General features: G+C 33.0%; 1 protein-coding gene across 1 annotated transcript in view; it reads right to left on the reverse strand.

Annotated features, from left to right (window-relative positions):
• Window positions 1–24,673, reverse strand: part of LOC129224936 (centrosomal protein of 57 kDa-like) — a 71,474-nt gene that overhangs the window by 12,781 nt on the left and 34,020 nt on the right. Inside the window, exon 6 of the mRNA XM_054859516.1 lies at window positions 18,558–18,666. Coding sequence (XP_054715491.1) covers window positions 18,558–18,666 — 109 coding nt within the window. The remainder of the gene's footprint in view (window positions 1–18,557; window positions 18,667–24,673) is intronic.

Raw genomic sequence — 24,673 nt, forward strand, 5'->3', positions numbered from 1 at the left:
AGATTGAGAAGAAAAAATTGATGTGGATACTTTTCTACATTAAAGAACTAAACTCACCAAGTTTTATCAAAATCCGTGTCGGTGGGTGTCAAAATGCCATTTTTTTGGTTGAATTGACATGGAATGACCCTATAACAAAAATTGGAAAAGTTCATTGCTTTCGTCTTCCTGAAATGAACCTCTAAAGTCTAAATAACAGATTTTTTAAAAAATACCATGCACTTTTCATAATGCATTCAAAAAGACAAAATAACTTTTCTGGGTCAGAATGGAAAATTTAAGTATTCCTGTAGTTTTCAATTATTCCAATAAAATGACACCGCAAACGAAGAAAAGAGCGGCTCAAATCAGGTGGAGAATTTCTTATTATTATCAAGCTTTCAATCATAAATTTGAGTGTTGAAACACGCATATTTTTCTGGGAAACTTTGGTTTGAAAGGACTTGAGCCGCACTTTTCTTCGTTTGTAGTGTCTCTTTCTTGGAGTAATTGAAAACTACTGGAATACTTAAACTGTCCATTATGTCCCAGAAAAGTTTTGTTCTTTTGAGTGCTTTAAGAAGATATTTTCTTGCCTGCAGTAATAGATTAAAAAGATAATTTCCTTATTTGTAAAATACATTTAATTTTTCCACATCAAAAGGGCAAACTTGCCACCCCTAGAAAAGTGCCGTCCGGGGCAGACCGCCCCCTCCGCCCCCCCCCCCCCCAGCTATGCCACTGGGTCAACCGCTCCTAGAACTCTTGCTTCTGACACTATTGGTAATCCTAATATGTTATTTTATATACATATAAGAACTGCTGTGACTCCCGTCCAGCCAAAGTACATTACAGCTGCACTAATATACAGGGTCTGATTTAGAAATTTTCAGACTGTAAGCACAGCAAACTGGTGCCTTCACTTGCAGAATCGAAGAACATGCTGAATCGCACATCTTTTTGTCATTGCAGAAGTTTCTATCCCCCAGAGAAAAAAGGCGAACCATCCAAAAAAACTGATACTCCTCCCCTCCAAAAAAAAAAACAACTCAGTGGTGTAATCTGCAGCATTGTTTTCTTTTAGGTTGACCCCATTGATGACCCCCATTTATGTTTTGATAATGTCACTACAATGTATTTGTAATTTGAAACTTCTATAAATAAACACTTATAAAAGATTCAAACATCTTGAAATATTGTAAATCAACAGAAACAAAATAAATGCCTTAATTATATAGTCTTAATTAATAATGTCATGATTTAATGCAATTTTGGCCTCTAGAGTGTGCCTGTGATGCAGGGAGATTTATTGCTGCTAATCAAATAAGTGTTTTCTTACTATATTTTTTGAATATTACTGTCTAGTTTTAGTTTTTATACTGTACTAGCAAAAATACCCGGCGTTGCCTGGGTCAGTAATAGCTATGAGAAACAATCGTTACTTGCCCTTGTTTTCTGTTTTAAGCGAAAGAATTTAAAGCAAAGCTTTTTGACGTGATTAAAAATTGAGCTTCTTCCTTACACATAAAACTAAAATAGCAATAAGTATAAAGAACAAAATAGTATTCATTTAGAAACAAAAGCAAAACTTTTAAGCATACACAAAGTTGAAGAATTTCCGAAACATGAAATTAAACTTTACATGTTTAAAAAAGTACTTTTTTTTTTAACATCTAAAACCTTCTCTGTATGGCTATTGATGTATGAACTGTTTTAAAAAATGTAGCCCCCCGTGTTCCCCTTACACTTGCTTTAGTTATTTTGGGAAATTTCAATTATTGTGGGCACTAGGTGCGATTTAAATTATTACCAAATTTGAGAGAATCATTTTAAGACACCTTTGATAATACTTCACCTTTTTACAAATTTTTATTATAGAAATATTGTTGCCAGATGCCGAGATACTTTTGGTCAAAATAAAATGGCGCTAATCGGTTTCATCCGAAATGTTTCCAAAATAAGTAGTAAAATTTTGTGATTGTTTGAAATTGTGTAAAAATAAAAATTTATGGAAGTTTGTTTGCTCTTTATGGATTTGCCTAATTTAGTTGCTGGATTATTTTACACAGTAAAAAAAGTTTTTTAAAACGATTCTTTGATTGGCGATACCTTGTTTACATGGTGTAAGCTGAGAAACATTATTACGTAGCCTTTGGCTTCAAAAACAGTGATAGTTGAAAAAAACTACCAAATGCATCAGTTACTGAAATCTTTCTACAAAAATTTTGGCGATATTTCTGCTGGTTGATTGGATAGTAAGTAAGTGTCCAATCCGCATAAATAATAATAAAAAAAAACCGTTAATTACATTTAAGTTCCGTTTAAATGGAAAATGATCAGCCAAATCCATTTATTTTTAGCCCATCTTGTGGAAAAACGTTATTTTAAGATTTGACTTGAGAAAAGCCTCAAAAAGTCAGATGAAACACAAAAATATTCAACAATACAACAATTCTAGATATCGACTGGGAGTTGAGATGATACACTAAATAATGAATTGGATTGATGAAAGAATTCAAACAGGGAACAAAAAAGCTCATAACTCGTTTTTTATACAACTTAGAAACTTCAAACAGATGCTATCTTCAGCAGAAAAATTAGCGCTTTCGATGGACACATAATGTTAATACGTGCAACTGTTTTTCTATCCCCATATTGCGGCATTTATGCGAAAATTAAGACTAAAATTGGAATAAAAAAGGAACTATCAATCGGATTTTTTTCGAACTGGTCTATAAACCTTCCCAGTACCATAATGAACAAACATTAAAGTTTCAGCCAACTCTGCCGGGTAGTTTCTGAGATCTTAGGGAACAAACTAAACCAACAAATTTACCAACATCCATTTATATATATATATATAGATTTCATCATGTAATTTAGCTTTGTATTGTTTTGGAGGCTCATTCTTGCTTTTATTGTATTCTTGAAGTGCTTTTGCATTTTTTGGAGCTAAGCCTAACATGTGGTGATCTCCTAGTTTTTGATTTGTGTGCTTGTTCGGTGTAGCAACTCAGTTAGTTTATTTACTGCTATATTTGCTGTTTGTAGAATTATTTTGTGTTTCTTTTGCATTTTTATCATTCTGGTGTGTCTTTTGGAGTATTCACCGAGTAGAAATGGGTGTTATATGTATTATGAAAGAGTTTAAGAATGGGAAGGAGGACAGGTGGATCTCTTGTGACTTATGTCATATGTTCTGCCTGTATAAGGGGGAGGATGAGTCTGTTTTTGAGGAGGATTATATTTGCACTAAATGTGCTGAACCCTCATACTTGAGAGTTAGGATGCTAACTTTGGAAGTCCAGTTAGCAATAGATTGTGGGTCAGTTGTAGACGGTACTGCAATTATTCCAGAGGTGAAGTGAGAGGTTTCAGATAAGGAGCTAGACTGGGAAACTAAGGGTGTAATTTTGGGGGACTCATGGTAAGGGAGGTGGGTAATACAGTTGGGAGAGTTAAGCGTAAGGTGGATAGGTGCTGTTTACCAGGGGCTCGGGTAAAAGACGTTAATAAGATTGCTGAAAAGGGGGTATTAAATAAGGAGGATATGGTTACTTTGTGGGTGAGAACAAATGATGTAGGCCACAGTAAAAATGAGGAGTTTTCAAAGGAATGGGAGTCCCTGTTGGCCAAAGCAAACAACTGTTTGACCAAGTCTCCAAGTGGTTGGTTTGCTTCCCAGGTATGGAGTGCATAAGAATTGGCAAAATCAATGTGTTAGGTGTATGAACCTGATACTTAAAAATCAATTTGCGAAAAGCGTAGTATCAGGTTCATTGATGTATGGAGTCATTGTAAATGGAATTAGATTGCTAGGGATGGCCGGCATTTGAGCTCTACAGGGGTCAAAATGGTTAGTGGTTTAATTTTAGGGGCTTTGGAGTCAAAGAACTAAGTTTGAATAGGGGACATGGTTCGAACATCAGGTATTGAGAGGAAGAAAAATTTTTGGGTATTGCTAGAAATGGAAATAAAGTGTCAAACAAGAGTAGTAATTTTAACAATTGTGATTTAGGAAATTTTAGGGTGTTAAATAAAAGCAATTTGGGCATGCTTAAAGTTTACGATACCAATGCTTGCAGTATTAGAACAAGATGGAAGAATTGAAAAGCATAATTATAGATGAGAAGTTGGATGTTATTGAAATTACAGAAACATGGGCTACCGAATTTGATGTAGTTTTATTACATATTGCTGGGTATAATTTGTTTCGACAAGATAGAGTAGGCAAAAGAGGTGGTGTTAGAGACAATTTCATTTGCAATGAATTGGTCATAAATGATAAACCTACTGATATTGATCTAGTTTGGCTGGTGTTGATGAGCAATAAGGGCAAAAAATTGAGCTTTGGAAACATTTATAGGCCATCTAATTCAAACCAGGGACAAGATGAACAGATGTTTCATATAATTTGTGACATGTACAGTTTTGTTGCACTTAGGTAGAGCTTGAAAGAGGCTTTTTCGTCACGATTAGAAATAGCGAAGTAGATCAGTAGTGGATGGAATTTAAGGAAAAACTAGCCAAAATGGTTGGGGATTATGTTCCATTTAGGAGAAAAGGTGTTAGTACTAAAATTTGGCCCATGTGGTTCGCCAGGGAGATTAAAAATGCTCTAAATGATAAGCAAGCAGCTTTTCGTCAGTTTAAGGAAACTGGTTAGAGTGCAGTTGGGTTTCAGTAGTGTAAGGCAAAACGAAATTTTAAGTATTTGGTACGGATTAGGAAAAGGGAATTGGAGCAAAGGCTAGCAGATAATAGTAATGGAAATCCTAAAAGATTTTTTGCTTACGCTAATTCTGGGAAAGCTTGAAATAGTCAAATTGGGCCATTGGTTGATGAGCATGGAAATTTAATACAAAAACAATAGGGATATTGCAAATGTTCTTAATAACTTCTTTTCCAGTGTGTTTAATGATAACTGTATCTCAACAGTTGACGCTAGCAAGCCACAAGCTATTATAGCAGCTTGAGGATTTTGTGTTTTTCAGGGAGGAGGTTCTATTTCATTTGAAAAAAATTAAAGAAACTAAAGCTCCGGGACCAGATAATATTAATCCAAAAATTCTAGTTGAATGTGCAGAGGAATTAGTGGATGTTACTTTAAATATTTTCAATGCTTCTTATAACTCAGGGATAGTGCCAGAGGACTGGAAACTGGCTAACATAATGCCGCTCTTCAAGAAAGGGTCTAAAGGTAATGCTGAGAATTATAGAACTGTAAGTGACTTCAGTGGTTTGTAAGATTTTTGAAACTTTGATCAAAATTAATATTATGAATTTCTTAGAGAATAATAGTCTGTTGACTAGTTTGCAGTATGGGTTCAGGAAAGGTAAATCGTGTGCTACTATTTTATTGCATTTCTACGATAAGGTTACCTTGGCTTTAGATAACAAAAAGTGTGTGGATGTTGTTTATATTGGTTTTTAAAAAGCCTTTGATAAGGTACCGCATGTTGCTCTTCTCAGCAAATTAGCTGAAAGGAATAGGAGGAAAAAACTTTACTTTGGGTTAGAAATTGGCTGACTGGAAGGGAAACAAAGAGTAGTTGTGACGGGAAATCATTCTAAATGGAGTGATGTTTTAAGTGGGGTTCCTCACTCCATTATCCTCCCAAAAGGGTTCAGTTTTAGGGTCTCTCTTGTTTATTATTTTTATGAATGACATCAATGAGAATATTTCTGGAAGCATGAATTGTTTTGCTGATGATGTAAAAGTTATGGGGATTGTAGAAAATGAAGAACAGGTAAAGAAGCTTCAAGAGGATTTAGATTATATTACTAAGGGGGCAGATAAGTGGGGGTGTGGCAGTTAATGTAGGGAAATGTCAAGTGCTACACTTAAGTCATGGAAATAAGCATATGAGTTATCGTTTACAGCAGCGTTTCTTAATTTCTTTGATTAGTGGAACCCTTTTTAATGCTCGCTTTTTTCGTAGAACCCCTGGTGTTTCGATAGTGTGCAGTGGAGTAGCCAGTATTCTGTTCCAGAGAATGTCCAGGTTCTTATCCAGTTAGAGACTATCACATTAACTATTTGTCATTAAATCACTAATTAAATACACACAATTATAGATAATTTTAACTATTGATGATTGCTAATTGTTATTTCTTATTGTAAAATGCCAACACTCCTATCTGTGATTCTGAGAAATACTCAGGATTTTTAAAAGGGATAAACAACCTCAGAATATATGCATGAGTTATCTAATTAAAATATCTTCTTAGTTAGGAAAAGAAATACTGATATGCTTTACCTATATTTTGCTTCAATTATATTAATAATTCACTGTATTAATAATTCACTTAAATTTATGCAAAAAATCTTTTAAACCTTAAAATTAAATTTTCTTAAATATCTCTTATTTTTGAAATTTTTGAAATTTATTTACAAATTAGAGATTTTTATGTCACTGTGTATTCGCTCAGAAGGAACTAGAGTCGCTGTATAAATAGGGACCTTAGACAGATTTAAACCATTTGGACCCTCGCGGCCAGTACTCCTCCTTAAATTGGTCATAACTCGTTAAATGCTTAAATTGTCCTTTCAACTGCTGCCATAGATGATTTTCACTTTTCACTCCAGAGTCACCCGTACTTGCCACTACTTGTGGCTTAACCAGTTGATGGAGCCCTGAAAACAACTCTGATTTTTTGAAATCTGACCAGTAACCGAGCAATCCCTGGTTCAGCACCGCAGAGGTATCGTTTTACTTGGATGACTTTGTGACTATGAGCATTTTTAACGTCCCCCAGTCACCAGTAATGAAGACGGTGGATCTTCCACCAGCGAGGTTCGAACCCGGGCCACTCCATTCACAAGTCTGATGCCTTACCGATCAGGCCATCATTGCCTTGCCATAGATACTGGGAGAATGGCTAGTATCAAGGGCAAAATATTTGAAATTGATGAAAAAAAATAGTAATTTATGGCAATATTTGGTAATGTTGTAGGAGAAGGATTCGGAGTGCTTTCATGGGCGGATTTATGGGGGGTCAGAGGGGGCAATGCCCCCCCCAGTTTTGGGAGGACTTTATGTAGTAATAACACATCTTCCAAAAATTAAAAAAAAAAATCATTATTTTTTCGTTTTTGAATAGTTCAGAAGAGCATGGGTGGATTTATAGGGAGGAGGGGGGGCAAAGAGGACAATGCTCCCCAGTTTCGGGAGGAGTTTATATAATAACAACTTATCTTCCAAAATCTTATAACAAAAAAAAAAAAAAAACATGATTTTTCTTTTTTGAATAGGAAATTAAAGTTTATTTTTTCTTTTAACCCTTACAGGCGCGGGTCATTAAAATTTTAGAAATATAATTAAAAAACACAATGGATGGGATAAATTGGTTATCTGGACATAGATTTTACAGTCAAAATTTTTTTAAATTCACCCCTCCAGCTGGGGGGTGGTGTCCCCGTTTGTGACCACCGCCCTCCTAGAGCAGAAATTGTTTTCTGAAGTGGTTATGTTTACCTCGTATGACAATTGGAGTAATTTTAAATATTTTAAGCTCTTAAGCATTTTTACTACTTATTCCAATAATTTATGCCATTAAGAATATTTAGAACACAAAATTCAATATTTTTACTATAAAAATTATAAGATAAAGATGAAGTAAAATTCAAGAAAGTTCATATAGATTATATAAAATTATCTAAATAAGCAACTTAAAATGTTAAAAATATTTTTGGCACATTGTTCTTGCTTTATGTGCATTCCTTTTGTGCTATAAAATATCAAATGAAAAAATACGACTGTATAATACCATTTACAGAAAAAATAATATCAAAGCTGATAATAAAAAAAGTATGCAACTATCTGGTAGGAAAAGCAGATCTCAAATGTGTGCAGTCATGGACCTTCAAATTCACCTGTTCTGGGTAGAGAACCCAAAATAAATAAACAAAAGCCCATTGTAAACTATTCTTTTGGTCCCCCTTTTCTGAAATGTATCAAATTACATCTTTCACCCACAACAGTGAGATCAATGCTCTAGACGGGCGGTGTCCACATTTGGGGACACCTGGAAAGAAACTTTATTTATGCATTCAAAAATGAACTCGAATCTTTTGCAAAATTATGATTGATTAGCTCAGGATTCCTGAGGGAAAATGGTTGACTAATTTAGTTTATGGTGTAAATTTTAAAATCTTGAAAAAAATATTGTATTTGAGCTTGAAAATCGAGGTATTTTAAACAAGAAATTAAGCCAACAAAAAGAGTCATATTTAATAATGCTGCCATCTGTGTGCATTAAAGAGAAATAAAAGTAACTAATGCCGCGATTTTTGGAGTTTTGAAGAAAAAACTTTTTTTAAAGAAATTTTTGAAATTGGTGTCCCTTTTTGTGACCACCGCGCCGGAAAGGGTTAAACTTAAAATAGCCGTTTCTTACAAAGTTTGAACAATACTGTACAAATGTATAATCTACTACTCTATTTCAGAGGCTGGAAAGTTCAAATTATTGATAGGTTCTAAAATCCATAAAAAGAATTGGCGCAGTACAGCCTACAAGGGCTCTTGAACCAAAAACCCAATCTAACTAACCAAAGCTTAAAAATAATTAGACAAGTCTTTGAAACTCCTAAGCAAAGTGTGCTTCAATTTTATTTCTTATCAAGTGTATACAATGGCTCCCAAAAGTGTTCGTACACCTTGAGATTTTGTAGTAAAACCAAAATAACGCAAAACTGAATTCGAATATGAAGTCCAATTTTTTTTCGCACCATTCCTATGCCATTCTGAATAAAACCCAGTAGTTTTTTTTTTTTTTTTTTTCAAAATATTGCCACATTTTATTTTTGAAATTTGTCAAAAAACGAAGAGACAGAGAAAAAATATGCCAGAAAAGTCATCGTACACTGAAATATTTTCGAATAAATTCATGATTAAAATAATCATTTGTGGTTTTTTTATTATTTTTGCATTGTAGTGACACTGTAAAGTCATTTCACTTTAATTTTTTTGTTTATTTATCACCTAATATTCTGCTAATTCTTCTAAAATGGCAGGTATGCATAAAAAACAACAAACACGATTCGAAATTTGTTTTTTTTCCCTCACAGTAGACTTAAATTGGTTTAAAATATCTGTAAATTAGTTAATTTATACCATTCTATAGTGAAGTGCTTGATAAAATGCTTTTAAGACAAGAATCGGATCGAAAACAAGGTAAGAAAAGGTCAACTGGCAAAGTTAACAAAGCGTGATCAGAGGTTTACAATTAAAGAAATTATGAAAAATACGCATTTGAGTGCTGAAAAAGTTTCAAGTTCATAGTTGAATGAAACATTTTACGTTTAATTTTCACCTAAAACTATTCGCCAAGTTCTCTGATTAGTTGTATTAAAGGGACCTCTTCCCGCAGAAATTTTCCTGTTCATGCGAAAAACACTAAGCTCACGCTTTCCATCATAAAATAAATGATAAATAAGCTCAAAACATTTTGGAACAACGTCTTACTTATAGGGGAAAATAAATTTGGGTTAAATTGTTGTAAAATTGTCAATAGAAGGAAAAATGAGGAATTTGATCTTAGGAACTTAGCTGGATCAGTTAATCAGGACGGTGAGGTGTTCTTGGGTGAGGGTGCATAACTGTAGCAGGACTGGGAAATTTTGAATTTTTTGATGAAATAATGAATCATGCGTTTCATTTAAATATTTTAAAAAACAATTTTAAACTATTAGCTCAAAATTTGGTAATCGGAAACAACTATGTTTTTTTATCAAAATAACGATAAGAAGTACACGTTTGCGTTTGGAGCCTCAAAAATTGTCCTTAAACTTAGAAATATCTCCTCAGTCGCCAGATTTAAACTTAATGGAACATATTTGGAAACATCTGGTGGCTAGATTACGAAAATACACCATTGAAACAAAAAGCGAACTAGAAACAGTAAGACTCGAAGTGCGGCTGAATACTTACTCAGAAATTGCAGAAAAAAAGAAAGAAAAAACAATGAAATCTATTCCCACACGTTTAAAAACTGTTGTTGATACTCCATAATTCTCTACTAAATAATAATTTTGTAAAAAATTAGATCATTTACTATTTTTTTGACATTTTTTCGAAGTGTACGAAGACTTTTGTGAGATAAAATTTCCGGCACTTTTTGGGTTTTTGATTTTTAAAAAATTAAGGTTTAATGTTTTTTAAAAAAAAAATTGTGTAGTTTTGTTTAAAATAGATCATAGATCTTATAATTAAATACCTATTCCGAAATATTAATTCTAACCAATGCATAGGGGCCTATTTCATTGAAAGTCGAACACTTTTGGGAGCCACTGTAAATTAAGAATTGTTCAAATGGGTAGTATGTTACTCTCTTGATACCTATTCTCTAAATCTGTGCACCATTTCTTTTAAAGTATTAACTTGCCTCACAAAGCACTTTTAAAGCTGAAAACTTAAAAAAAAAAAAAAATATTTGCCTATTATTTCCAATTAACCCTTATAAGACTTCAAAATTCAGAATTTTATATCCATTTTAGATAATTTCCTCTGGGGGAGTAACCCCCGGACCCCCTAAAACTGGAGATATTCTATATCCCACTTAAAAGGGAGCACTGCGTTACTCTCTTAATACCAACCCCCTCTCTTTTAAGGTCAATTTAAAAAGGACAGCATGATTACACACAGTAATAAAAATGACATAAAAAAGTAAAGAATGGCCTTACGCATCACAGAAAACAGACAAAAACATGGAGGGGGGGGGGGCAATTAAAAATGTTGCTCCAAAAAAAAAATTCCTGCCCCCCCAGGAACTCAGTCCTAAATCCGCCTATGAGTGCTTTCCCAAAAATTGTTCAACATTGAATGAACTTTTAAACTATTTTTGGCGGTATTAGAGAGTCATTAACTTCTTCCGAAACTTTTTCAAAATTGAAGATTTTAAAACCCAATTTTCGTTATCTTTGGAGACATTAGGTGAAAAATAGGCGTTTTGGTATTGATCTCGAAACAATTTTGAAGTTAAAACCTTAAAGGCACCATTTCATGCTATTTTTGATAGTCAAAAATTTGCATTATTTTAGGCGAGAAAAAAAATTGTTCCCACAGTGGCTAACCCAAATGGGTAATAATGTTTAGATTAGATGCAAAAGTGACTGTAAATGTATTTTTGAAAAGGCATTATTTTTGTCGATTTTTTTAGTGACAAATTTGAAAGGTGTGAAAATAAAATATACAAATCTCATGGAACCCCTCAGAGAGCTCCGTGGAACCCTGAGGTTCTGCGGAACACAATTTAAAAAACGCTGGTTTACAGGGTTCAATCATTGGTCAGGCAGAAAATGTTATTGATCTGGGCATTTTAATAAATCAGGACTTCAAGTTTAGTCAACAGTGCAGCATTGCAAGTAACAAAACCAACAGAATGCTTGGGTTTATCACTAGATCTATTTCAAACAAATCTAAAAAGGTTCTTCTGCCTTTATATAGGAGTTTAGTAAGACCCCATTTGGAATATGCTGTGCAGTTTTGGTCGCCTTATCTGAGGAAAGATATTTGTATCTTGGAAAGGGTTCAAAGAAGGGTAACTAGACTAGTAAGGGGACTTACAAATTTAGATTATGATACCAGACTTAATAGGCTTAATATGTATAGCCTGGAGCAAATAAGGGTCAGAGGGGACATAATTCACTTGTTTAAATTTATCAAAATGAATGATGTTAATGGATTAAATTTTTACGCCGAAAGCAGGACGAGGGGTCATTGTTTTAAGCTATTCAAATTTCAGGGCTAACCTGGAAATAAGGAAAAAACTACTACTTTTTTTAGGGTTGTGGGCACTTGGAACAGCTTACTGGAAGAGGTGGTAATGAGCAAGGGGGGTGGGTAGCTTTAAGAGGGCCATTGATCTTCATTGAGGACTAATAAATTGACTAGGAGCAGCCTAGCTGATCCCACAGTCTGTTGCTGGTTGTCATATTTGTATTTGTATTTTAAATTTGCACGAAATAATACTTCTACTTGAAAAGGAAAGGAGGGTGGGGATTCGGATATTATTTTATTTCGGGGAGGGGTGCTGTAGTTTTGGGAGGAGGGGGCGCCATCGCTCTTGGAGGAAGGACACAATTGATTTATAACTTTACTTTGCATGAAGTAATATTTCCCCTTGAAATGTATGTGGGGGGGGGGGGGTATTGCTTTGTTTTATGGGGGAGTGGGGAGCTGTGCAGCATTGGTGGGTTGTGTCACCTCTCTTGAAAGGTCAACACCTTTAATTTAATGCTTTTAAATTCAGAATGACATAATATTCCCACTTGAAATGCACTCTAAAAATTACGGAAAAATCCCCAAAATAGCAATTTTTAGATGCCCCCATTCCAAACAATGGTGTGGAACTTTTTACTTGTTCTTTTTGGGAGGGTAATAAACAATTTGCAACTGGCTTAAACTTTTTTTCACCGGATGTTTGGGTCTGACCCCTGTTTTTACTGTACTAAAATGGGAGTTTAGAAAATATATGGATTTTAATTGCCAAAAAAGTTTGTAGACAAGAGCTCCTGACATTTTGTAGATGCTGAAATGTTAGATTCCACTGTTAAATACATATTGGCAGGGGAGGGGGGCGGTTTAATAAATATTTTATGCAACAAATTTGTCATCAATGTGGTTTTGGTGACATTTAAGGACGACTTGTTGAAAGTCGTTGCTGAGTCTTCCCTCCATGTAGCTAAGACCCCTAATTATACTAAACATTAAAATTGTAATATTTAAAATTAATTGGATAATTGCTATGCTGATAAACAAAAAGCATGTGTGATTTAAACACAGAAAACATTATTTGGAATGGCAAAAATATTTGAGTTATAAATACCAAAGTGTCTATAAAAAGATTCTTGAACCTCCCCTCCCCCCCCCCCCCCACACCAAAAAGGAAAAAAAACCTCAAGAAAAACTTAATAAAAAATTAAAATGTTAGCCTTTTTTATTGCCAATTAGGGATTTTGAAATGCCTGTGTTGAGAAGTATTTTTAACCGAAAAAAAAAAAGTAATTACTTCTTTAAAAACCTTGATTTAAGACAATTGAAGCAGTGAGAAGCAAAGGGATGTAAGTGACAAAATTAAAAATTTGGAGAAAACAAGTACAAATGGGAGGTGGTCTTGGGGCAAGAGATAGTACTAGTAGTTTTGGTAGGTGCTGCTGTACAGCATGATTTAGAAAAAAAAATTCAATGAAAGCCTACATAGGAAGTCATCTTTTTAGTCGTTTTAACTCAAAACTTGAAAATGCCTACTTACATCCCTTAGCTTCTCACAGTGTCGATGGAAAATTTCATTAAAAATGCATGCAATATTATTTTTTATTTATTTACTTATGACTGTTTTTCAGCAATTAAAATACTAATAAGTTAGCAGGAACCTTTATATACATTTAAAAAATTGCTTGTTTAAATTTTGTTAAATTAGCTGTAATCGCACTTCAATTGGTTAAAGCAAGCTGAAGAAAATATCACATTGCTATTTCTCAAAGCTTTATGAAGCTCTCTAACAGGTCCAAGATTTTCTTCAGTTCATCCGTTTCTTTTGTCTATATTTTATTTGTATTATGTTTCATTGGTTGGATTACTTTATGTGTATCGTCATTGGTTAAATTCGTAATCCTGAACTAAACTATAAATAGCTGCTGTGTTTACTTTGCATCTATTTTTCATGCATTATCATTGGTTGTAATTAGTTTTTTACATTACTAAATGTGCTTCGAACCAAGATCATTTGAATCATATAGTATTCTCAACAAATTTAAACAATTTTTTTTCGAGGAGTCTTGGAACGCATATCTTGCATAAGTCGGGACTCGACTGTAGACAATTTTTAAAGAGAAGAGTACAATATAATCACGAGTGATCAATGAAAATAAATTTTTAAACTAAAGAAAAAAAAAGAAAACTTCCCCCAAAATAATTTCTTTTTGACTGTGATTGAAAAGATGATTGCAAAAGACAGTAAAGACTTCTGTAGGGAGACTTAAACTAGTTCACACCTTAGAGGGCTTCAAGTTCTAGAATAATTATGAAATAAATCTGTTCTTCAGAGAAAATCCGTATAGAGTTTCAAAAGTTTTCTATTTGGCTAAAAGTCTTGTTGGCATGAAAACTGTGAGATGGCACAAAGAGGGGGGGGGGGGTTACTAACAGATGCCGAATTTTCAGAAATTTTTTTCGAAAAGAAGACGTTGATGACACCATGTTATTTGTCAGATAAAAGAAAAACAAACATTGGCTTTAAAGGCATTTCCATTAAAGCCCGCCAAAGATAACTCACAGCCCACTATCCCTTCCCTTCCATACAATGATCCTCATCCAGGAAACTTTTGATTTCCAATGAAATGTCCCATTGCCCACAGAGTACATGTGCTAAGGTTCCAATACAAACTTCACCAATGTACTGCACGAGTTAACTACATAGAAATTTGATAAAATAGTTCCACAACAGCAATAAATGGTCAACAAATGAACAAGGGTAATAAAAAGAGAGAAACATATCTTGTTCGTTAATCAATTGCACATATTTTTCAGAGAAAAAAATGTGCTTTTAGCAGTTTGTTGCCAGTGAGAGACTTTCCATCGACAGTGACAAGATGCAGGGGCGATTGTGACTCCATGAAAAAATACCTGAACTTTTTTTCCAAGAAGAAGAAGTATTTTGATGGGGCATAACACTCGAAGTTTTACTTGGACTTAATATGTCCATATGCATGGAGGGAATTAAATTCTTTTAACTTTTCTCATTTCTTAAAATTTTTCAAAGAAAGTTTTATTTTTCTCCACTGTATCTGAATCCTTAACCATTAATTACATTCATTTACTAAAAGTGCATAAAGATTTCAGAATTAAATAAGTTTGGGGCAAAAGGGGGCAGCATGTATTATGATCACTGTGCAAGTGACATCACACAATTCAGTCTGAATGGACTTCAGTGAGCCTTCTAAGTTCAGGAGTCTCCTATGCTAATATTTAGCCCTTGGTTTATTACATTAACAAATTCTGCAATTCTAATAATAAATTTTGCATTTGATAAGTGACAAAATGTTTTATTTCGTGAATTTTCAAAATTACTTCTTTTATTTATGCAAAAAAGCTAAATGAATTTAAAACCAAATTGCAAATCCAACTTAAGGAAATAAAACGACTAAAATTTTAAATGAATATTGAAAATATTAAATAATAACACTGGTTAAACTAAGTACTATGTACAAGAAATACACCGCCAGCTCAGTCATTTCCAGCCGAGGACTGCAGTTTCATGCTTATTAGCACTCATCAGCCCGGCATAGGAAAGTGACTGAGCTGCAGATGGAAATCCTCTTAAGGAAGCCAAGAAATGCGAAACAAACTGGTAGCTAATATAGAATTAGCAGACCAGACGAGTGACCGAAGCAATGGTTCGGTTCAACTCGAAGATTGAACGTGAGGCAAGGTATATTCAGTAAATTACCGCCCATTAGCCAGGGATAAAACAAAAATACAAGAAATACACTGCCAGCTCAGTCACTTCCAGCCGAGGACTGCAGTTTCGTGCTTATTAGCACTCATCAGCCCGGCATAGGAAAGTAACTGAGCTGGAGATGGAAATCCTCTTAAGGAAGCCAAGAATGCGAAACAAACGGGTAGCTAATATAGAAGTTCTGGTCTGCTAATTCTACCATTTTTACCATGCATGGTATTGCATGAATCCATCAACACACTAATTAAATTACTCCATGGAATTTCATTTTTTTTTCAATTAGCGAAACTATTTTCAAATAAATAGACAATGCAGTTGATGAAGAGAGTTGAATGGATGATAGATGTTTCACAATCATTTTATTTTCTTTTTCACAATAGTACTGTGCTAAAACAGCTAATATGCTATCCAAGCCTCTTCTAGTGCTTTCATCCAAATTCAAAGAAAATTTTGAATTCCTTAACGTTTCCCACTGTTCATCTTTGATTGTTTTAAAAAGTCCATGATTCAGTTTGTATGAAACAGTGGTTCGACTTAACTTAAGGGAGTTCAATGCTTGCAAGTCTTTTGATAATGTTTTGGCTATTTCCACAATTTCTGGAGCTACAGCAAATGAAAGAGAATGTTCAGCAATAAATGAGCACACTAAAGCTTCAGATCGACATTTTCTAGTAAGAAAATCAACAGTTCTGTTGTCTTCTTTCATCTCATAATCACCATCTGGATAAAATCCACCGAATACACCAGCATTTTTTTTAATGATTCCCGTTTTCTTTTATGAGTATTTGTAGAAGAATGTTGCAATAATGCCTTTACGCCATCATTAGCATATGTAAAGGGCTTGTTGCAAGAAACACAAAAGCAAAATCCAGCCCTATCAATTTTTTACACCATATTTCCATTTTTTCATTGTAGGAATCCACTCTGTTTAACCATTCCCAATTAAACTTGTTCTTCTTTCCTGCATCGATGAAGCCAATATCTTCAGATTTATCCAGATACCTCATTTTTTAAATGAGAAAATGCAAAGTTCAAATGAATAAATTTATCAAACAAAAAGAGTAGTGAAATGAAAAGTAAGAGTTAACTAGAAAAATTTAATTAAACAAACTAATTCATATTTACGAGGAGCCTATTAATAACGATAAAGTATAAATAGAATTAGTTCAATAACAACAGAACGCGACGCACACAAAGATCATAGACCAGAATATAAAATAAAGAAAATATTTGCATACGATAAATTCCTCGAACTGCCATAAAGAACAAAAACAGGAGTTCAAAGCTCTTATCACTTTTCTCTTCCTACCTCCCCCCCCCCCAAAAAAAAAACTGGTCACCGATTTAATGATTTGATTTCACCCGTTCTCAGTTTGACCTTGAAGCAGGTGTGCATGCATCATTTGAAAGATAATTTCTTTGGCGGAAAAAAAAAAAAAGGAAAAATGTTAGGAGATGAATCTTTTCCTTTTAGATACACGGCCACAAATTAGAATAGCTGACCTCAGCAGCGGAAGAAAATCGTTTGCGGCAACCCTTCCCAAAGGGGAAAGATATTCTTTCAAGTAACCCTCTTTCCTCTTCTTATCTAGCCTTTATTCTAACCCACATCCCAGCTGTTCTTCGATAATTACCATAGAGTTTGCAAAACATGACCGTGCTTTACACCAAACAAAACGTCTTCAATTTGGACTTTCGGCGTGCGTTTCATTAAACATCGCCCTAAATTTACAAAAGTGGGTTTTCTGAAAATATAAGAGTTCCGGTATTTTCGAAGATGAAGATACCGGAATTAAAGATGAAAATCCGGTAAAATACCGGAACACAATCACCTCTGAAGATGGAGGCCACAGAGGCCGATACCCCCCCCCCCCTCCCTAGATGATACAATTCCAAATTTCCTATAATTTCCTTTTTTTTAAAAAAAATCTTTTACATAGTAAAAGAGGTGTAATCCAAATTTTTCTTCAGGGGCGGGGGGGGGGGGACTGGCCTCCTCCAAGGGGGTGCTTATCAATGTCATTATTTGTGAGGTGAAAATAAATGCTCTAGGGGAAATATATCAACTTAAGGCAGTCTATCAAAATTATAAATTGCTAGTATATTCTGAAATTAACTAATTTGGAAATATATTAATATTATACTATTTTTTAACACACATTTGACTAAAAGGATAAACTAAAAATAAAGCTGTATTTTAATTAAAAGAATTTAATATTAGATTCACACTAATTTTTGAAATAGCTCATTGCTTGCAAAATTAACAAAATTACTACTTTGATATTAAATTTTGGCCCAGATTTTCACACACTAACAAGTTTTTTCTTTTTTTTTTTTTTTTTCATTACCGTGAACAAGGCTTTTTTTTTTTTTTTATTTTTTTTTTATTTTTTTTTTTTTTTTATGAGTAAAATAACTGGAATTTAGCTGGGCCATTGTTTATGGTTACTTCCAGTAGGTAACACTTTCATGTAGGAATGAAAAGAAAAGAAAAAAAAAGGTTTCAAAATTGAAAAATATTTTCGTTCAAAAGTTATGCTTTCTGGAGAATGACTCACAAATACTTGCTATTTCCCTAAGTTTTTAGAAATAATTACAACTTTTAAAACTCCTCCAGGTTCCCCTATGTTTATTTATTTATGAGCTTACAGGGTGACTGGGCCATAGGCTAGGGAGATAACTTTGTGAAGAAGGCAAAAAAAAAAAAAAATGTTTCACATAAAATATTGAGCTCCTTTTACGTTTTAAAAGGAATTTCTTCTATGCTCTAAATATGACTTCAAAATGTTTATAAAAATTATGCATTCAAAATACTTAACTTTAGGATTAATAGTAATAAAACCAATTTTTTTAATTCAACATATAATTTGCAATGATATATTTCAATCACTTATTTGAGTAATTGTATGTGACTTCGAGTATTGGTGGACTGTTTGGACAGTCCACAGTAGTTTCCAAATCAAAGTCTGACCTGCATGAAAATTTTGGTCTTCTGAAGTTGTACTTGCAGTTGAAAAATAAAGAATATTTCTGATCTTTATTAAAAACGATAAATTTGCAGTTAGATCAGATACAAAGGAAATTATCATTATTTTATAGAGATAAAAGAAGCAACTTACCTCTGTATGGCTCAGAAAACTTGGATTAACAGGGACAATACTCCTACCCTGCAAGAAGGAATCTTTTTTCTGGGCATAGTCAAATTTATCTTTCAACTTTTTGTGTCTCCTACATTGAAAAATATGCATAACATTAAAGAACAGAAAACTATAGATATCTGTAGAATGTTTTCAGAGGTAAAACTGAACATTTCAAAGGAAAAAGAGGAGGAGGGGTATATTTTGAAATGGAAAAAAATTAATTTAGGTATGAAAAATGTAAGGTCTCAAAAGCGAAAATGATATCTCTAAGGCAACATGCAGAACAGCATAATTTTTAGGGAAAACCTAAAAACCTGCTTCTAGCTTCATGTGCATGTAGTTAGTCAGCTCTGTATTTCCGGTCATATGTTCCAGGGTGCCACTAAAGTTCAAGAATGAAATTCCTTGACATTTCCAGGTTTTACAGTTGCTTTTGGGTCATTCCATACAAAATGAGCAAAATTCACAAAAAAGTGGTGGCCGCATGGTAAGATTTTTATAAAATTTGGTACACAGTTTCCTTTTATGCCTATATAAAAATATCTAAAATATTTTTGCTTAATATTTTTTATTTGAATTGTTACATGCGACTGAAAATTGGTCAAATTGAACAGCATTCTCATAAATGTTAAATGTTGCATTTTTGAAGGATTGTATCTTAGTAACTATTTAATGAAAACATAAAAGTTATATGTTGTTGCAATCTATGGAATAAGGTAATTAATCTGATATCAGTAAAATTTTCAAAGTTATTATAGTTAACTTTGAACTGAGTTTCAAAAAATGAAAATATTTCAGTTTTCTCATAATTAAGCATTTTATTTTTTAATCTCAATCTTTAAGGAATGCCTTAGCTTTGCTGAAATTAATACCCAATAATGTGCTAAGTATCATAAAAGAAATATCTTACTTTTGAAATTGTATTTTAACTCTTTTATCTTCAAAATTAGTTTTAAACTTAATGACATTTTCGTAAAATGATGATTTTCCTCTTCACATAGACACAAAAATTCAAATGAGGGAAAATTTAGACAACTTTAAAATTTTGCAGGAATATAGAGCTGTGTTTCTACTATTTGCTTGAAGAAACTTGAAATTGGTTTTCGATTTCCAAACGTAAAATAAAATTTTAAAAAAATAGCATTTTCTTTGTGTTTTATGGGTCAATTCATACCGGTTCGACAGATGGGTGCGCTCGACCATTTTTAATTTTTTTGAAATTCATATCCTTAAAGGCTGCATATGAAAGATGTTTAAAACCACTTTCATTTTTTCGCTCAACTGGACCTTTGATTTTTTAGAGGTCATCAAAAGTGATTTTCGTAGTCAAAAATGGGACTTTTAGACCTTTGCATTTTGGCCAAAATCTATTTGAATTACATTATGACAGTTAATTTAACGCTTTGATGTTAAAGTGCATAAGTCTTACATGCTGAGTTACATAGCTGTAAGTTAATAATTAAAATAAAGGCAACAGGTTCAAGGTCAAATGTAAAAATTTTACTCATTTCAAAGGGGGATAACTCGCGTAGGGGACAGAAACACAAAATGAAATACGGCAAAAAAAGCTAATCACTGGAGTAATGCTAAAAAGAATAGGTAACTGTTGCTGCGTGTTTGTGCACCCTTTATAGAATATAGCCCCTCGAAAATCAGAAAAATGACACTTTTAGACCCCTGTAAACCAAAAGGTGATGGAATTAAAAATAAAATTTCTTGACCAATTGAATGTTCCATTCAAGTACTATACACAATACATACATTGTTTTTTGTTCTTGGTTTGTAAAAAAGATACAGGTCTTTGAAATTGAGCAATTTTGCTAGTCAATTCATACTAAAACAGAAGTAAAAAGTGTGAAAACTTCATTGCACCTTCTTAAATTACGTATATTGTGCCCTATATAATACATTACACTGAAAAAAATATTGTAATTTTCAAAATAATTATTTTAATTTGATAACTTACAAATATTTGAACATGAATGAGTAGTTTATACTGTATGGAACCTGTATGGATTGACCCTTATGTGAAATTACGAGAATTCAAAGAACTAGATAAACGACTAAATGATGCAAAAGCAACTATATCTAACATTTATTTCAATTTTTAAAAAATGTACTGGTATAATGTGAATGTTATTTAAAAAAATATGGATAAAAATTATATATCAAGTAATAATAATACATAATTAAAACTTCAACAAATGCATCAAAAGAAAAATATTGTTATTTTTTTTTCTCTTTTTGCTCTCCACAAAAAATCTTTCAATCTGGCTAAAAATTTGTGGCTCATTTTTTGTAGAAATATCCAGTTGAAGACATTAATAGTACTTCCATTAATATATTTCTAGAAGTTTCAGACAAATATCATCTTTTATTGGTCATGTGTACTACGGTGGATTCAGTAACTTAAGAAAATCACTTATCTGAAAAGATATTGATGCATAAAATCAATGTGTAGAAAAACATTACCTTGTCACAAATAGTTACTATATATAAACAACAAACGAATGAAATTATTGATGTTGGATTTTGGCCTAATCTCGAAACTTTTTCTCTTCAAACATATGCTCATTTCACTGATGACTAGAGATGTAAAATTTCCGGAAATTTTGAAGTGGTGGAAAAAAAACGTTTTTTTACCGGGGTTTTTTGGGGAAAATTGGAAAAAATGGAAAATTTGGGTTTCTTAATAGCTCGGTGTTTCTTGGAACATATAAAGGGTTAACCGTTAAAAAATATATGCTATCCACACATCTTCTTTTTCTGCTTGACAGAAATACACATAAAAGTAAGATTAATTAGAAAAAAAAAAACCTTTTTTTTTTATAACTGAGAGCTCTTATGGTCAAACACCAGAAATAAGTCAAGTCGTCGTTCAACCAGCTCATATCCCCCAAAACAATAAGGTTTGGTCTGTAGACACGCCAAGTACAGGGGTAGATGTGATCGACTTGTTACATATAGGACATTTTCCACAAAAAATATAGGACAAATATAGGACACATTATATGAATAATTTTGCTATGAAAAAAGAAATAATACATATCATATATTATTTAGTTATTCTTATCAACGATTTTGTTTAAAAAATATATACATACCTTACATCTGAAATGACTTTCCTGTAGTTGAAAGAATAATTTTTGAAAGAACAGTGTACTTTATAGACTAAATAACTAAACAAAATGTGAACAAAGATAATTTTTATTTTTTCTTTCTCACTCATGACCCAAGTACTAATTCCACTGTTCTTTGGTTTTATATCTAAACTGAACCCTTTACCACTTGTGTTAAGAACAAACAGAACTTGAGAAGAATCCTTCAGACGTTTTTCAAAGTTTTCTTTATGCTTTTATGCTTAAATGTTTTAGCATGCTGCCTGAATTGCAAAAATCCACTATTGCTCATGGGCACTGAACAGTTGCAAAAATGGCAAAAAGCGGTAAAATCATCTTTTCCTTTAGTGCACCATGCACCAAAATTTGTAGAATTAATGTCCTCCTGGTTCAACAACTCCACACGAAATTTTGTTAAGCGATGCGATTTCGCCATTATAATTCCACTTACTACAACAAATTACCTTTTAACATCATAAGGAACTAACATTTCACGATCCCAAAATTCCACAAAAAGAAAAGATTGCAAAAAGAAAATTAGAACATTCCGACCAGAAGATGCACAAAACACAAAAATATACCAACGAAAACCATGATGGAAAACAAAACAAACGGCTATTGCCCCCCAAACGCAAAATTCTAAAATCAACTTCAGCCTTAGTTCTCGAAACTCTGCCCATTATAGAGTGACATCACATTGCTGTAGCCAATGAGAGAAGGTGCCTGTTGCAGAATTTAGTCAGTTGAGTTTAATTTGAATCTCGTTTGGGCACGTACTTTCAGCGAAAAACCCGATGTCAGAAAGTTTATTTACTGTTCTTTTTAAAAGATATATAGGGTAGAAAACAAGAATATAGGAAATATAAGACATTTTTGAAAAATATAGGAAATATAGGACGATTTTGATGCTTTTTTTGAAAATATAGGAAATATAGGATATATCGGACTACTTCGACACCTGCAAGTACCTTAGAAAATGTTAAATATCACCAAAATTCGAAGTCAGGCTTGATCTGTGATGGAATCAGCACAAGCGACAAAAAAAATCTCTAGTTTTTTGTGGATGAGGGCCATAAAATGAATCAAAAAGTGAACCAGAAGGACATTTTAGAAGTTATTGTACTTCTGTGGGCTTAAGAGCACTTCAGCAATCTAGACTAGACATTTTCCTTAAACTCCACACTGATTCAAATGGCCGAAAAGACCATTGTAAGTGTGGTGTAAGGCCACACTTAAGTGTAAGGCGCATAGTTTTTGACATGGTATCATCTTTTGAGTGGACGCTCTACTCGCTAGACCTCAATCCCATTTATTACTGTATGGCCTATTTTAGACTCAAAGGTCTACCCTAAACTACACGTAAGTTTGAACTCCCTAAACCAATTGCTTTATAGGGAATAGGATTGATTAAAGGACTTGGTGCCCTTGAATGAAAATTTTAATAAGCAGTTGAATCTCTGTATTACTGCAAAAGGCTGCCAGTTTGAAAATAATTAAGTTTATTGATTGTAAAAGGTCTTCTCATATTATTATTATTATTATTATTTTGTTTGGTTAATTTATTAATTTTTAATAAAGTTTCATGGAAGATTGCTTGCCCAGGGTTTTTTTCTGCCACACCCTGTACATTTGGTTCACAGTCAGCAGAAACATAATTTTGTGATTAAAGTTATGCTTGTTTGTTTTATGAAGAAAGAAAATAAATTCTTCACTAAAAATATTGGTTTAAGCTTTTTATGCAAAAAGTATTATTAAACGTTTTTTGATTCATATGCAAATCATATTATCATACAACAACTTGCATTAAAGTTACAGTATTTTAAAATACAGGGGGAGGGGGAATCACATCAGAATTTAAGTGTGAGAAATTTGTAATCACTTTTTGCTGAAAATTTCAGTTAAAATTTCCTGCAAAGTTGAAAAAATTCATTTTTTCAATTTTTCCGCAGTGGAAATAAACCCCCCTTCGGAGAAAAAAGTTTTTTTTTCCGTTTTTTTCGGAAATTTTCCGGTTTTTTCTGACTACTTTCATTTCTACTGATGACTGAAATAAATGAGAGACAAGGAGTTTAGGTGTTTATTGCTAATTGAGATGAAATTATGATAATTTCCTATCTCCAAGACAACTATGGGTGCTTCAATAAATTGTTATTGAACTATATCAAGATAGATTAGTTTTACTGATGAGACAAAAAAAAAAAAAAAACTATTTGCGATTGTAGCAGGCAGAAGAAGAAAATATCTTGCAGTTACAAGTGGATTATTATTGTATGTCGTATGCATACTTGTTCTGACGGATAATAGTTTGATAGTTTATCAATGCCATAATAAGCACTTTTGCCATTGATAGTAGAAAGAAAAGCCAGCTGCTTTCCATTGAAAATTAGATTTATTGTGGCAAATGTTGTTTACCGGGAATTTTTATTTTGAAAGGAAAAGCTATAACTAAAATAGAGACGAGTTTCGCTACCAAAGGAATCCTTTTGTTTCAAAGAACGTCGCTGCAGGGCGGTTGAAATAAATGTGTGTGTGTGTGTATTTCGTCAAATATTCTTATTCATGGGTAAAACAAAGTTCCTCAAACTCATAGCACATTCTCAAATTATGTTGTGAATTAGACGAGATGATCCTCAGTAACATAGACTCATTAACTCATGAGTCTATGTTACTGAGGACCATCTCCTCTAATTCACAATAGCAGAACTCATAGCTCTTAAAGAACATACTGAGTTTAAACTCAGTGTGTTCTTTAAGAGCTATTTTTTTCCTATATCATGAAGAAAGAGGAAAATTCAACACAATAATTAAGGAAAAATTTCATCAAGTAGCTCATAAACATGCTTTTGAGAAAATGAAACACGAAAGAATGGTTAGTTTTGCTAAACTTACAATAAAAAGAAGTAACTAATGAAATTTTACCTTAGTTCAAGTTACTCTAGTAACAAAAATACACTGATTCCAATGATTAAACTTTAG

The sequence above is a fragment of the Uloborus diversus genome, chromosome 1 (assembly GCF_026930045.1).
Source record: "Uloborus diversus isolate 005 chromosome 1, Udiv.v.3.1, whole genome shotgun sequence".
In the NCBI taxonomy this organism is placed as follows: domain Eukaryota; kingdom Metazoa; phylum Arthropoda; class Arachnida; order Araneae; family Uloboridae; genus Uloborus; species Uloborus diversus.